This window comes from Columba livia, chromosome 5 (genome assembly GCF_036013475.1).
Source record: "Columba livia isolate bColLiv1 breed racing homer chromosome 5, bColLiv1.pat.W.v2, whole genome shotgun sequence".
NCBI classification, from domain to species: Eukaryota; Metazoa; Chordata; class Aves; order Columbiformes; family Columbidae; genus Columba; species Columba livia.
Genome location: NC_088606.1, coordinates 39,729,979 through 39,745,403, shown reverse-complemented (window position 1 = coordinate 39,745,403; position 15,425 = coordinate 39,729,979). Strand labels below are relative to the sequence as shown.

Below are 15,425 nucleotides of genomic sequence, written 5' to 3'. Positions count from 1 at the left end.
TAATACATTGTCCAAATATAACTTTGGGGAGCTTGTGTGTTCTTTGTGTATAATCAGGTAAAAGAAGTTATCACTGTGATATTCAAAGCAGAACTATTCCTGCTTTTGAAGTTGTACAAAAGCAACAGTAAAAAATCCTTTACCTGTCCAAACAATATTTTCTTTTATGACACTAGAATAAGCAAGAATTATACCAAAATAATATATTGTAAATAAAGTGTGTGATATAAAAATCTATACTGTAATTTAGGCAGGCTTACACGCATGATTGTCATTTCAAATGCAACTGCTTCACCGCTTGAAATTTTAGGCCTATACTTAAGTATGTTAAACACAGAGAAGGACTGGGCAGGGTGTGGGGAGCGGGGTGTCCCTGCAGCAGCAGACGCTTTGCAAAAGGCTGATGAGAAGCAAGACCATTGGAAAAGAGTTGTTCCCGTGACAAAGCCTCCCCACTTCCAGGAAACAGGCGTTTGGGAACTTGGTGGGTACAGAGGGGGTTTGTATCACAGGGTTTCAATAAATCTCAGTGGACCTTTGTTTCCCTGTGAATTTGCATAGTATTTTTTACAACCAATTCATGTTTTTGACACCCAAACCATTTACAACGAGCTTCAAATTTTAATTTCTCACTATTCAATTCTGCGTTGTTTGAAAAACTGTTTCTCTTCACTTGTTGACTCGCTGACAGCTTAATGGGGTGTCCCATAGTTCGTGGTATAGGGCATAGCTGATGGATGTTCCTTGTTTGTTCTCTCCATGCCATTTCTGACGTTACACCCCTTTCCAAGTTAGAAGCAGCCGCTATTTAATCTTCTACAGAAGTTGCTTCGCATCTTTGATAACTGTTGTCACTCTCCTCCATTTATTATTTTTAAATGAACAGCGCTGCATGTGCAGAGCTGAAGCCATCACGACCCAAACTGATCTTCTGTCCCTTTCTGAAGAATTCCTGTCATTTCTTACCCTTTTGACTGTTTCTGAGCATTCGGAAACATATTTAAAGATCTATAAATACACCAAGAAAAAGAATTGATATGAATATAAAACCATATTGTGAGATGTTGGTTTTTGCGCAGGTATATTCATTTCTATTTATCCAAACTAAAACTTGTTATGATCCAACCACTAAGTTTCAGAACAGCCTCCTGTAAATATTCAAAATAAGCTTTTTAATTTAATATCCTTGCATCACTGGCAGAATTTGTCACTTCATAATTCCCCTTTTCAGATCACTTCTGAAAATGTGGAACAGAAAGAAAAACATGCAGATTTCTGTGGAATTCTATTTTTAAGCTTCTTCCGTTGTGAAAATACACCATTTAATCTTCTATTTTGCTGCCGGACTGGATCTTCCTTTTAATGTCATGACAGCTGCTTCTAATTCCAGGTGTTAGCTGGAGGACCATATTCAAAGATTTCTCAATTCAACATTATACTGACTGGCTCAACCTCTGATTCCTTCAAGCAATTATATTAGATTTGTAAGCTGAAACTTCCCTTCCCAGGACCTATGTTAGCTCTTCCCTTTGCACTGCATTTCTCTGCCTGCCTGCATCTAGTCCTCATTTCACTCACTTTGTCTTGTGTGAAATTAAACTTAACCGGTGCGTAGTTCTGTGAAACATTTCTGGGAGCCAAAAGTATTATTTCCACATCACAGCTTGTTGTGGCGTTACTGCAGAACACTGAGCACCACAGTGTCCTGAGCCTTACCAAAAGCACTAACATTAGCTGATATGCATTGGAAAAGAACGTGAAAAGTTTTAGCACCTTGAGAGATCAAGAAGAAAGACAGTTATCTACTGCAAATTATCAGACTTTGCAACAGAATGTGATTGTTTTTAAATGCAGTTTTTGTTTTCAGATGAGTACACGAAGTGCCACGTGCGTCAGGCAATAGCGATCCCTTCCTCAAAACAATTGTAGTCCATCTACTTTGGGAAAAATAGCTGTAGATTGCTCAGTTACCAGAAAGTACAAGATAATCAGAAACAGCTAAGAGAAGAAAACCACAAATTTTATCTATAGGATATTTGTTTCATTAGGAAAAAAAAAGAATCAACCGGACTAAGTAAGAATACGCAAATTTTAAAAAATGCTTTAAAAAAATAAAGTGAGGAATGGTTCAGCTTGATGAAAATGGTTATAAAAACAGCAAATAAGAGCAAAAATGAAAAAGAAAAAAAGAGAGGGGGTAAGGGGGAAGAAGGAAATCTTACCCGGTGTTTTAGGAAATATTTCCTAATTGCAAAACGCACTTAACTACAGAGGCAGATAAAACCTGACAGCTCGCACCATTGAAAAAAAAATCTCTCCAGGTAATCTATTTCGCATGCAGAATTATAATAGACGTGATCTTAGTCCTGTGATAACTCCCTAGTGGAGGTCCCGGTGTGATGGATTTGTCAAGAGTCTGCTCTGAAAGACAGATTTGTGAGGAGGAGCAAACTAAAAGGATCATCCGGCCTGAGCATCAATGGAAAGACACAGAAACTCCACGCAGTAGTTGCTGTGACACATCAGCAGGAAGAGCAGAGGTAGAACTGTCCGGCCACACATTTCCTACAGCCCCCACGCAGCACATTAACTTTTCTATGAAGAGGATGCATTTTGCCATGAAAGAATAATTGATATGTAGCAAGTCAACCTTTGTCTCTCAGCCAAGTGCCAAAACCTGCAGCGGTGGCAGCGTCATCCCTTGTGCCATTAACCATCAGCACACATGTCATCATTACTTGGTCATCAGATTGTTCATTTCCATCCTGCACAGGCAGAGTCCCCATCGACACAGATATCTTACAAAAAGACAACAGCTCATTTCACAGCACTCAAGGTAAATTTTACTTCAGTAAATACACGCTTTGCTTTCTTCTTCGCTTTGCACGGGTTATTTTCGTCAGACAGTGGCAGCGCACCCTGCGTGTCGAGCTTGCCCTGCAGCCCCTGTCACCAGAGGCTGCGCTTCCTGCGGCGTTAAACGTCACAGCCGCTGGATCAACGACACAAACACGGGTGGCAGCCCTCACTCTGTCTTTAATTCTCTGTAATTTATAAAGACACAGATGGCATTAGCAAGTCAAGCCTTTAAGCTGGAGCATCTGCTCAGATACAGAAATAAATACGATTTGGGGGGACGCTTCTTATCCTATTTGTTATTAATGGTTAATCCGGTCAGAATTAATAACAATACATTTGTGCGACAGCAACTTCCAGAGCATGGAACCTCACGCTTATGCATAAACCTCACCGATGCATAAAACTGTATTCTTTATTAAGTTTGTTATTAAAAACAAAACAAAAAACACCACACACAGAAAAACCAAACAAAACCCCAAAACAAACCAAAACCAAAACAAACAAAAAACAAAACCCAAACAAAAACTAAAAACAAACAAAAAAACCCCACAAAACCACACAAACAAACAAAGCAAACCACAAAACAAAAGCCACATTTGAATGTTCGGCTTCTGGTGAAGGCACTACAACAGTGCAGTTACGATGCTCTTCCCTTAAAGCTTTCTGATTGCCACTGAAAACACTTGCTCTAGATTGATCATAAAGAAAAAATAATTAATAAGAAACAAACAAATATGGCACATTTAGAATTTCATTGGTATTTTTAAAAATGAGCACAGCACATTTCTTCAGAAGCTGGAAACCCCTCTTCTAGAAACTTTTTTTTTTGTTCTTTAATTACATACGATCATGCAGTTCTCTACAACACAAGACTCACAATATTTAAAATCTTACAAATCATTTGGTACGCATTTGGCTTTGGATCAGTTTCCCCCTACAGGAACAGTTCAGGCTCTGCTGAACTACAGGGCATCGCACGCAAAGAACCACAAAAGCATGGAACTCATGCACCACAGGTGAGTCCTTATTTAGGAGGAGACCGTCACTTAGAGAGATGATGGTATCCTGCTCCTGCATGTCAGTGAGCAGAGGCACACTGACTGGAGCACGTACATCACACTGAGCAATGACGTTCTGTAGACGCCTGAGTTGGGACGATATATATTCCTAGATCACCTGCAGTATCATGAGATTGAGCTAACATTGGCTTTGCCACTTTTTGTAAAAGTCTGCATGATACGTGAAAGAAAATGGAAGAAGATAGGAGGCTTTTATCATCCAGAGAGGATTATTCCTCAGGCTGCCTTCAAGCAGGAGCTCTGGAGCACCGGGACAACCTCTCTCCAAGCAATAGGCTGCATCCCAAGACTTGTACCCAAAGACATTAATATGACATGCCAGGCACTATGAGGAGGCAAGGAGACACAAGGTCCTGCAGTCTGCTGGAAAAGACCAACCACAGACCTTCACAAATATAGCAAGGCCTTGATCTTCAGATCCACAGTCCCCATTACCTGCTCCGCAACATTTTGTGGAGGTTCATTCGCTCAAGCGTGAAGCCTGGAAACCTCCTAAATGAAGTCTGATGGATTCTAAGTTGTTTAACAAGATGTAATTAAATGCCACAACCTCTAGTCCTTTTTCTTGACACGGATGTCATTAGCAATAGTCACACAGAAATAAAAAGAAAACTCGGGTCCAGGTTTCATGTTCAACTTCGTACCTGGTCTCTCTTACTTAGCATTGCAAAATAATGTATATAATCCCTTGGTATTTCAGCTTGCTCTCCTTCAGTGCACATCTCCTCTACAATGCTTCTCTTTCATCTATATTTTCAACCATACTAAAATGTAAGTTTAGAGAAACATAGCTACGATTAGAAATAACTGGGTTTGAGTGACTTGTATAGAGAGACTTCTTGTTTTCTCTATGAATCCCCAAATCTAGCCTGCCTGCAAAAACGACTTAGATCAAAACAAATAAGAGACTGTGCCACAGAAATTAAGCAACTTTCATTTTTGAAAGAAGTGTCCTTGAAGATCTTTTCCCGTAATAGATTAAAAGAATCTAAGTGACTAACTTAGATGTTGTATCATGAATCTGACTAATTTACAATGGAGATTATTCAAGGATATGATCTAGAAAATAAAGTGGATTTCAACCACAAATACAATAGCCAAAATCCTCCTTTATATGATTTTCTACACATGTAGATTGCACCTTTGACATTCTCACTATGCAAGAAATGGTGCTGTGGCTTTTTTTTCCCCCTTCCTAATTCTTCAGAACATTTTTTCCAGCAGACTGCCATCGACCTACCTTCACCTTTACAGGAATTGTTTCTTAAAAAACATTTGCTTTACTCAGAGTAATCATAGAGAGCAACGTCATCAACACCCAAACTCTGTGAGCTTAATCGTGCCCGAAGACACAACAGAGCCGTGAGTAAGGGATGCCAGCCAGAAGCTGGTGATGGAAGGAGGGGCAAGAAGAACTGGCCGTGTCTATGTAAATGATTTCTTGGCTATTTGCTTAGCTCTGTAATAAACCACTTTTTTTTTTAATCCCCTCCCATGTATCACACAGCACATTAGACCAACACCACAAACTTCCCCTTGCTAGAGGTTGAGCATCTGACAGACAGGGCAACCAGTTCTGCTCTGAGAAGCTACAAAACCAGAATCACTCAAGTAATCCATTTAAGGACATCTAAATACTAAATCCTGTGCTTCAGACTTGTTTTACAGATTGAGGTAGACACGGCAGGAATTTGCAGCTGTAACATACTCAGACAAGTTTCAAGTGGAATATTTCTTTAAACAAAAAGTGTGCCACCATTACTAACTGGTACAACGATGGCAGGGACTACAGGGATAACTGGTATTGTTTACCAACCATTTACTAACTCTTCCCCTTTCCACACTGACAGACGCTGCTATAATGCTCTTGTAAAATGAAATGTGAAGTGTCAAAGCACCTCCAAATAAAAACTGAATCATCTATGAGAAGTTATTTATTTCCTTTTTTTAAATATACATATACAAGATATTTTATTTCAAAAGCACAAGAACATTATACAAGTTTCAAATTTACATTTTTGCAATTAAAGATACCAATATGCGCATTATCAAATAACTTCTCTGTCAGCTTGGATGGAACAGAAATCAGTGGCATAAGCATCTTGCGATCACTAAATACAGATTAAAATCACAGTGAAAAAAACTGCATAGTAATTTATGAAATGAAAGATGACCACACCAGTCAGTGAATGATATGGGAGTGCATTTGCTAAATTAGCATGTGCAAATGCATAGAAAGATGCAACTTTCCTCTCCCACTTCTTCACCTACAAAGAGATTTCTAGGCCTTTAAACACGAACTCACCAGCTCGGAACAGCTCCTGTCGTTACATGCTACAGTTCAGGAAGAAAACAAAATCAAGTTATCCCACTGCTTATTTGATAACGGAATTTTTGTATCAGTGAAGTGCAAGGTAAATGAAAGTTTTTGATACATGAATAGGTAAATATCAGAGGGAAACAGTAAGTGAATACGGTTTTGGTATCAATGAGGCATACATTTGCTAGTCTTAATCCAGTATTTTTGTTGGCAAGAAGTGTTTCGATGACTTTAGAAGTTGCCAGTGCATGTAAGTTTTCATGACAACTGTTCTTCTAAGAAAACATTTTAGAGGAGACTAACAGAATTAACATTTGTCTTTAAAGAGTTTCATATTCAGGTTTAAAATCTGAAAGAATCAAAATAAGGAGAATGGTTTTAATTGCAAGAAATAGAATACCTGAAAAATATACCAAAGACAACTATTTATCTCACCATGGAAGTATTACAGCGAAAGTTATTTTAAAAGTATTTTAAATCAGAACAATATTTGAGTTCGTTGGTATTCCTTTTATAGAGGAGTTATGGTGCTGTTCAGTGCACTTGCACATACTCTAAAAACTTTTAAAAATGAGGAGAACAATGATATTTAAATCTAAATCATTACTTGTGATGCTACTATCTCTCATACAATGAGGGGAAAAAAATATCACACAAAAACACACTCTCGGAAATTAATTTGAAAAGCTCCCCTTGCAAGCCTTGTTAAAATGACAAGAAAAGAATCCAAATAGCAAAGGGGTGGGGACATTTCGAGTACTGACAACTTCAACCTTTCACACAGAAGTGGAATTTCCTGGGAAAGCATTTTTATCCATCACATTACTAATTCTCTCATGTATATTATGGTTGAAATTCAGAAAAGAGAACAACAAACATTTAGAACTGAAGCACAATCACATGTCATTGAGAGCTGAATCACGATGTGCTATGGACTACTGAAGGGCAAAGAGACTTTGCCACCTGGTTTTCCCTCTTCTGCTCTAACTGGCACGGAACACCCACCCAAATGCACACTATATCATTTATGCAGGCAGGACTCCAAACAAAAGTGACAGAGGATGAAGAGTGGAAAATTCATCAAATACGGGCAAACAAACTTATTTCTGATTCTAAAACTTGCGCTTTTGGGCCTTGATTTTAGTCCAGTGAGAGCTTTGAAGGTCGTCAGCTTCACTGAAGTCTCTGGCTCTTGTGTAACTTGCAGAGCTGCACTGCAAGTACCACACAATATTGTCACATTTGATTCTTGGGGACAATCTCAGAGTATAAACTGTAGGAGAATAAAACTAACCACAACCTGGCCAAATGGTGTAGCCCCAGATCTCTTAGGATACATTAATAGAGAACAAATTCATTGAAGTGCAGTTCTGGCAATACAAAAAGCACAGATTTTATTTTTTTGATGCAACAAGCAAGATGGTAATTCTCCCATGCACCTTCTATCCCACACTTCTCATTTAAAGAGCTCATTAATGAAAACTCTTCATTAAATCCCAGGATACAGCTGAACGCAGGCTTTTTCTGTACAACTCAATGGCTGTTGTACCTGTTGCTACAGATTACTGAAGGGCTGGCACCACTTCCACTCCAATATTATGCCACAGATCTTGACCTATTTAAAAGCTTTGGAAAAGAACTCAGGAAGAAAGTAAAGGAGGCTTTTCCGTATCAACACCATCCAGGTATATTCTCAAGGCATGGAAGAGACAGAAATGTGGTATGTGCCCCAAAGTACAGCATTTGTGAAGCTGTCCTCATCAAAATATGTGAAACAATTACAACTTCTCAAAAAAAGTGGAAATATTTCAGGACCTGAATATTCGGTAATAATTATATAAAGCGGTTTTCTTTTGTGAAGAAAAAAAAAAAAAGAAAAAAGAGCAAAACACATGACGTGAGATTCTGTTTCAACATACCAGTATTACATCCAACCTAGAGAATCCATCAACTGTGTCTGAAATACTACAGAATCCATTTGAGAGTAAATTATTTACTGCCACCTTCCTTCCCTTTTCCAAAGCGCTGGCAAAGGCAAGAGTTTTCACTAAAAACCAAGAGACTCAGAGCAGTTGCCAGTTGAATCCAAAGAAGATCTGATTCGTTTCTTGGCTCCTGGCAATCTCCTCTATGATGCAGTGCTGCTGCCACAGCAGATGCAGCTTCCGGTACCGCTCCCGACATAAGTGCAGGGGGTTGCCTCTCCTTCATAGAAGAAAAAAGGAATACCCAGTAAGCATATCAGAATAATAACTCACAAACTGTTCCATTAACAGTCTAGTATTAGCACTCTCAACAATACCCAGAAAATACTAAATACTTGTATGAGCACCAATTCCAACAAGTCTACTGGAAATGAAAAGAAATCTACATGTGACAAGCAATGACTGCCATTTCAGCAATGGTAGTTGTTGCACATTTCTGATTAAAAGCACACAAAGTATTCTTCAGAAAAGTAAGAAAGTTTAACAGTACCAAAAAAGTGTATTTTTTCATTATGAATGACCCACTCATGACTGGAAACTGCCATTGGGAATTTGAAGTTATAATAAACAATCTCAGCAGGCTGAGATACATATGACAGCGCTGTACATGCCAGTGGGAAGAATATGTTGTGTAATGGGTAATAAGAAAGAAAGAGAAACCAAAATGGAAACACAGAAAGAAACAAAATCAAACACTTACTTCAGACCTGGATCTGTTTCTCCATATTCATCCAAGTAGGGAGCAGGATATAAGCAGCCCCTGGTTTTACCTTCAATGAGGACAACTTTGCATTCTCTGATTCTTAAAGAAAAAATAGCTAATTTAAAATACAACTCCCAGCAAGTTCTTAACTTTTTGGTGAGCTATATTTTAGGGCAAAGCAACGTTTTTTCATCTCAGACAAAAAGAATCAAGTGCTTTGACAATGCTGTGAATTTTGACATTCAAATATTTCCCTTTATTCTTTAATTCGTTAAACTCTGGCTCGCTACTTACTTGAGAAACATACAAACTCCAGCTCCGCATTGAAGAGCATGAGAAGTACAGGCTCCCAACTCCTCCCCATTCACCAGTTCCTGACAGCAAGTATTCTGGGAACACAACATAGCCCCACAGAATAAACACAATACTGGATGTTTTTGTTCATCATCAGAAGACCGTGGGCACCTAGAAGAAGTGCAATGAGAATGATAGTGCAGGAATTAAACTTAAGAATAAACATTAACTATGGATAATGGTCCTTAAAAACAACAACAACAAAATGCTTACACAAACCAACCACCAACAAACAAAAACCTAAGACATACTATGTCATAACTATATTTCACATATCTGCCACCTCTGGCTTTCTTTTTACGTTGCTTGAAATATTTTACCTGCAAGATATCTGCTTTGAGCAGGCAGCCGGACTGGATGATCTGCTGAAGTCCCTTCTAGCCTGAACTACCCTATGATTTGCCCTTCCTGGCGTAAAGCAGTGCCAACCTTCTGGGCTTGCTGAGTCCAGTGCAAAAATAATTTGCAGGCCTATGGCCAAACAAAACGCAAATTGCACTGGGGAAAAATGATCATCAGATTAAGCTGTAATAATTTTACACGTTACCCTATCAAGCACAAGTGACTTCATTTAGTAAGCAGCTGTGTTTCAGATTTAAAATGAACATGTGCAAATATTGGCCAATATAGCCATAATAGTGCCTTCACTCTGCAAAATCATTTCTGTACAGTTTTAACACCAGATACGGTAACTCTAAGAAAATAAAAGTGAAAAAACACCTAGCAAGACAAGTAAATATGTCATATCTTACCTAAACTGAGAGGCCTGGTTCAGAAGGCAGCTATAGTCTTCAGGAAGCTCTATTAAACTATTTCTTTTCCTAGGATACCTGGGTAAGTGAAAAAGAACTATTATGAGAATAAGAAAGATCCCAACAAAGAACAGAATGGATAGTGGTCAATCAATGGCCTGCTAAACTTCCAGTCCTTTCTGCAAGCTTCTGCAGTTCTAGAGCAACTCTTCAGTCCTAGAAGCCCAAGCGAGACGCCCCACGTGGGAGCTTAAGTATTTCTATATTCTAGCAAAGGTGACAAAATTTAATTTCACATGTAACATAAGTGTATGAAGATATTTAATATTTCACTTAGCTTTTGTTTTTTTCCTAGAATAATCTACATAACTTGTCTAAAGAATGTTATACATTCTCAGTGAAGAGTCACTGCCTGAGGAATAACACAAAATAATTTAAAGAGAAATGTACTTTGGTTAGTAGAAGAAGAAAATACAAGCACTCTAACTTGCCCACAACAAGCAATTCATACTTTCAATAGTTTTAAGCCAAAAACAGAATAAGAAACAACAATGAAACTAACAAACTAACCTTACTGCAATGCTTTTCCCCTTCAAACAACTTAACACCATCGGGTCAGCACACCATCTAGGTCAAAGAAATGTTTGGAGAAGTTAGTGCTTGATAATGATATATATTCAAGATCAGTAAACTAAACTCTCAAGCAATAAGCACACACAGAGCACAGATAAAGCAAAGGTAGTTCCTGCTAAAACTTCACAAGTAGAAACAATTATTCTTTACAGTTTTGTTTCGGAAAAAGAATTTCAGTTTGTAAACAAGAGAAAAACCTATGTGAAAAACAATGCTCAAAGTCATCAATGAGCAGATGAAAACAGTGTTAGCACAGAGTGAAAAAACACAAGGAGTCTCCAAATATGTTGAAGTTCCCTAAGTAAAAATGGGCTAAAATACACAGCTCTTTTTGGAATATATTGGCTGAAAGCCACAGTGAAAGAAAATATCATACATTCTGCTAGGAAAATATTTATTGCTTTGATTTAATAACCATCACCTAGTGGTTATTTTACAATACTTTATTTCATGTTGTATGCTTGCCTAGCATAGCCAGACAGAGTTGAGTGTCACAAGGATGGAGCCAGGCTCTTCTGGGTGAGAACCAATGACAGGACAAGGAGCAATGGGTACAAACTGGAACACAAGAGGTTCCACTTAAATATGAGAAGAAACTTCTTCACAGTGAGGGTGACAGAACACTGGAACAGGCTGCCCAGGGAGGTTGTGGAGTTTCATTTTCTGAAGACATTCAAAACCCGCCTGGACACATTCCTGTGTAACCTCATCTAGGTGTTCCTGCTCCGGCAGGGGGACTGGACTAGATGATCTTTTGGGGTCCCTTCCAATCCCTAACATTCTGTGGTTCTGTGAAACATGTCTACCAAAACAATGGTAGATATTGTCAAGTTACTAAACAGAGGAATTGGTATGTCTAAGATATCCTTTAAGTTATTTCTACCAAGAGGAGGAGGGAAAGAGAACCGTAGCAGATGGTCGATCTGGTATGCTTCATCTAGAACACTTGTTAAAAATATCAAAATTAATCTTATGAAATAAGATTCCTTCGAAAACACATGGGAACTTGCATGGTGATTTGACAACTGTTACTAGTACATTAAATACATAGCCTACCACTTGAAATCTCTGGTTTTGACTGGGAGCCCTATTTTGGATTTGTTAGCCCTGCCTCTAGTGATCGTTTTCTAATGTTCACAAGCACCTCTCCTCTGTGTTCTCTTATAAGCACTGGGATATCTTCAATCAAACATGTAGGAACATGTAATAATTTACCTGTGAAAATGCTATTATTATAAGTAATTATATATTATGCAAATTCAATTAATTATTGTAAAATTATATGTAAGGAATTATTTCAGAGCTATATGGACTGTAAGTTGGTGCTGACAGCTCAAAATGTCACCTAAATTGAAGGAATCTAGACAACAAAACATACCAGAAGTAAAACCACAAACAAACACCCCTCACCCCCAAACAAAAAAGAAAGGAAAAAAACCCAAAAACCTAAACACAAACCTGAAAAGGCTAATGTGCACCAGAGAACTCTGCCAAGAGCCAGGAATCATAAAGCAACCATGTCCTTAAAGGGTCACATCGAATATATGGAGACATTCTCCAACAAATATAGCAGGAGTATTCTGAGTTGCAGGGAGGGGATGTCTATTTTAACTTGTATTTTTAATGGAAAAAAAATACCAATTATTTCTTTACTGCTAGACTGAAATGTACATAAAACTCAAATGGTTTCTACATTCATCAGGCTAATCTGGAAATCCAGAGAGGAAATAGTACACAGCCTCAGCCTGCCAGCTACATAATTTTCTGTATTCTCATTTTGTAGCTTGTGTAATCGGTACTTTTGCTGTAGACAGATTAAAAACAGGCCAATGAACAGCAAGTGACATGCCATGCAAGCAAAGGTTTATAACTTCTATCTGCATGAATGATTCCACGCAGCTCTGCAAGCACTAATCTCTTCAACTATAATTGATTTCTGTTTGGATTACTACAAGATATAGAATGTTTTATGTTTTTGAAGTGCTTTAAGAGATTCAGTATAACTGTGCACAAACAAATGTTTAAAACTCAAGTATGAATTTGAACTAAATCCTTTATTAACAAATTTGATGCAGAATTCCTATAGGGCCACCACAACAGAAAAACATGGGCTGTCCATTCCCAGTTAGTACCTTTGAAGCAGTGGATTTACTGTGTCCCTATACTCCTGGAAGAGCAGGAACAAATTGGTAGGGAGAGACAGGTAACTACAAAGTGCCTTGAATTGCCCTTCTTCGGAAACTGCAAAAGAAAAAGAAAACATGAGCAGCTGTTAAGGTGTTTGAGCACTGCTGAGTAGCTCACTCCAAACTAGAATTCCCCTGATCCCTTTTCCATTGAACGATATGCATCTTACCGCTTGAGCATAGCTCCTTAGCTAGGACAACTGGATGTAACTCCACTGAATTGCCAAAGCTGCAATAATTTGCATTGTTTGAGGATCTGCTTTAGGTCAAATTTGTTAATTTAAGTCATGCATAAGTCACTGTAAAAAGATAAATCCTTGCTTAAATTTCATTGCATTGCATATTATCTAACACACGTTAGTGCAGCAGATTTCTGTACTTAGCACATTTTAGCTTTTCACTATACACTTGGCCCACAATTATAATCAATTTTGCTACGATCAGGTCACCGCTAACACATTACATAAAGTTGGGCTATGTTAATAGTTTGCTGGGTGGCCCTTTACTGGCTCAGCTGCAGAAGTGGCACTGCAGGAACACTCCTTCCTACATGCTCAAAGTTCCAAACTAATGGTGTGGACAACGGCATATCCCGAAGTGCTGAGATTTTGACTTTTATACCCTAATCAAATTCAAATTTAGCTCACAGTTTATATAAATTAATTTAAGATGCTATATTTTATCTTGGTTTTCATAGCAATTTTGATCCTCCTTTCCAAATAGTTGATGATTCTGTGTTTCACTGCACTTTGACAGAAAAAAAAAGTATTTATTTTGGCTTTAGCATTTGTAATGTGTTAGAATCCCTTAAGTAAGAGGATGTTGGGTTTTAATTTTTTTAAAATTTTTTATTTTTAAATTTTAATGTAATTTTAATTTTTAAATTTTATATTTATTTTATTTTTTAAATAAATTTTATCTTTTTATAATGTTTTATAATGTGCTTTACTTCTCCTAGGCTTTGTTTTCCTGTATCCCTATGTTTTTAGCATTTGTCAACACTAGCAAATGCACAAAAAGGTTTTGTGGGGTCTTTCTGGTTGTTGGTTTTTTTGGTTTTTTTTTTGTTTTTTTTAAATATACTCTGCGCTATTTCTCAGGTGATGTATCCTTAAATCACAGAATCTTTGTATCCACAAGCACTTACTACCAATACATCATTGATAATTCACAACCCAACTAGTCATGCCTGCCCCATCCTATACAAATTAGTATTTCCTTTTCTTTCCAAGTCTTACTTTAATGTATCAACTATCATTAAATTATTGTGAACACTGAAAAACTCCATTCTTGCAAGAAAACAGTAAAAAAGTCAGTATATAGATACATTTGCTTTCTCATATTTACCTTGTAGTAGATCCTCAGGTGGAGAAACTCCCAGCATATAATGAAAAAATAAAGCAGCACAACGAAGGTAAGGCATGATGCCTTTTTTAACACAATCCCACACAAGCCAGCCTGGAATATCCTGACTAAAGCAACTGTAATACACAAACGAGAAATAGCTGCAGTAGTTCACAGTGCAAAACCTTCTCACACTTTCAGATTTTAACTAGCATTGGCAGAATAGCAGCTGTGGAGGAACAACACTGATATACCCTGAGTTCTATGGAACGGCCACCAGGACCTAACTTCTGACTTTCCCTTTGCCTAAGCAATGAGTACTTAGTTTACGCAGAAGACTTACATTAAGCCTTCAAAGTATCTCAACTTGTATTTTTCAGAATTATAAAAAATATACAGCAAATAAATAGCTGTCTATCTCTAGGCAACTCCAGATAACCTGATTTAAACTGCACAATACAGCACGGCACATAGAGCAACCGATTCTTACACTGGTTTTTTTATTATCAAAAGCCAGCACTTTTTTGAAATAGTGACAGTTTTTAATTTAGTTGGTGTTTTGAATGGAATTCAGAAATTTTAAAAAATGCCAAACATAAATATTCTTCAGCAGCAACAAAAACAACAGAATTAAAAAATGAATACCTCATACTTCATTATGGAAGTCACAACAGTGATACTCATTGTTTCAATAAAGCTATGCCAAATCCATTTTTGACAGTGTTCCTGCTTTCTAAAAATTTTAAATTCAGTTAATGTCACATGTGAACAGGATGTTCACACAAATGCTGGCCAGGATTTGCTGTGGAATAACCTGTGCAGCTGTATATAACACTGTAGACCACTGCAAAATTATTATGCAGATTGTGCTGCTTAAGCACCAATAGGACAGAGTTAGAAGCCAATGTATACCCAGAAGTTAAAACACAAATTTTCGGAGCTGAGTTGCCTGAACTTTGGCATTTAATTCTGTACTTAGGCATCTCAGTACAGTGAGCTGATCTTCCAAAATGCACAGCAACTATGATTCTAAGCTCATGCCTCAGAAAAATTACTCCTATCATTTAAACACCAAATTTTAAAAATTTAGAAATTTCAACTTAAAACTTTTAGACAAATGGGTAGCATGGTCAGTCCTGAAGAAACATGGCTTTGCAACTCGCCTTGGTGAAGACAAATCACAGTAGGATTTGTAAAGGGTACATTCTCA

The 15,425-nt window shown here is 37.6% G+C and overlaps 1 protein-coding gene across 4 annotated transcripts in view; it reads right to left on the bottom strand.

Annotated features, from left to right (window-relative positions):
• Nucleotides 1-5,854: 5,854 nt before the first annotated feature.
• Nucleotides 5,855-15,425, bottom strand: part of UBR1 (ubiquitin protein ligase E3 component n-recognin 1) — a 73,777-nt gene continuing 64,206 nt past the window's right edge. For all 4 annotated transcript variants that reach the window (XM_065065875.1, XM_065065877.1, XM_065065876.1 and 1 more), the window contains exons 41-47: nt 14,219-14,352; nt 12,818-12,926; nt 10,623-10,679; nt 10,053-10,130; nt 9,241-9,411; nt 8,944-9,045; nt 5,855-8,463 (exon numbers count right to left, since the gene is read on the bottom strand). In XM_065065875.1, the coding sequence (XP_064921947.1) occupies nt 8,322-8,463; nt 8,944-9,045; nt 9,241-9,411; nt 10,053-10,130; nt 10,623-10,679; nt 12,818-12,926; nt 14,219-14,352 (793 nt within the window). In that variant the 3' untranslated portion in view covers nt 5,855-8,321. The remainder of the gene's footprint in view (nt 8,464-8,943; nt 9,046-9,240; nt 9,412-10,052; nt 10,131-10,622; nt 10,680-12,817; nt 12,927-14,218; nt 14,353-15,425) is intronic.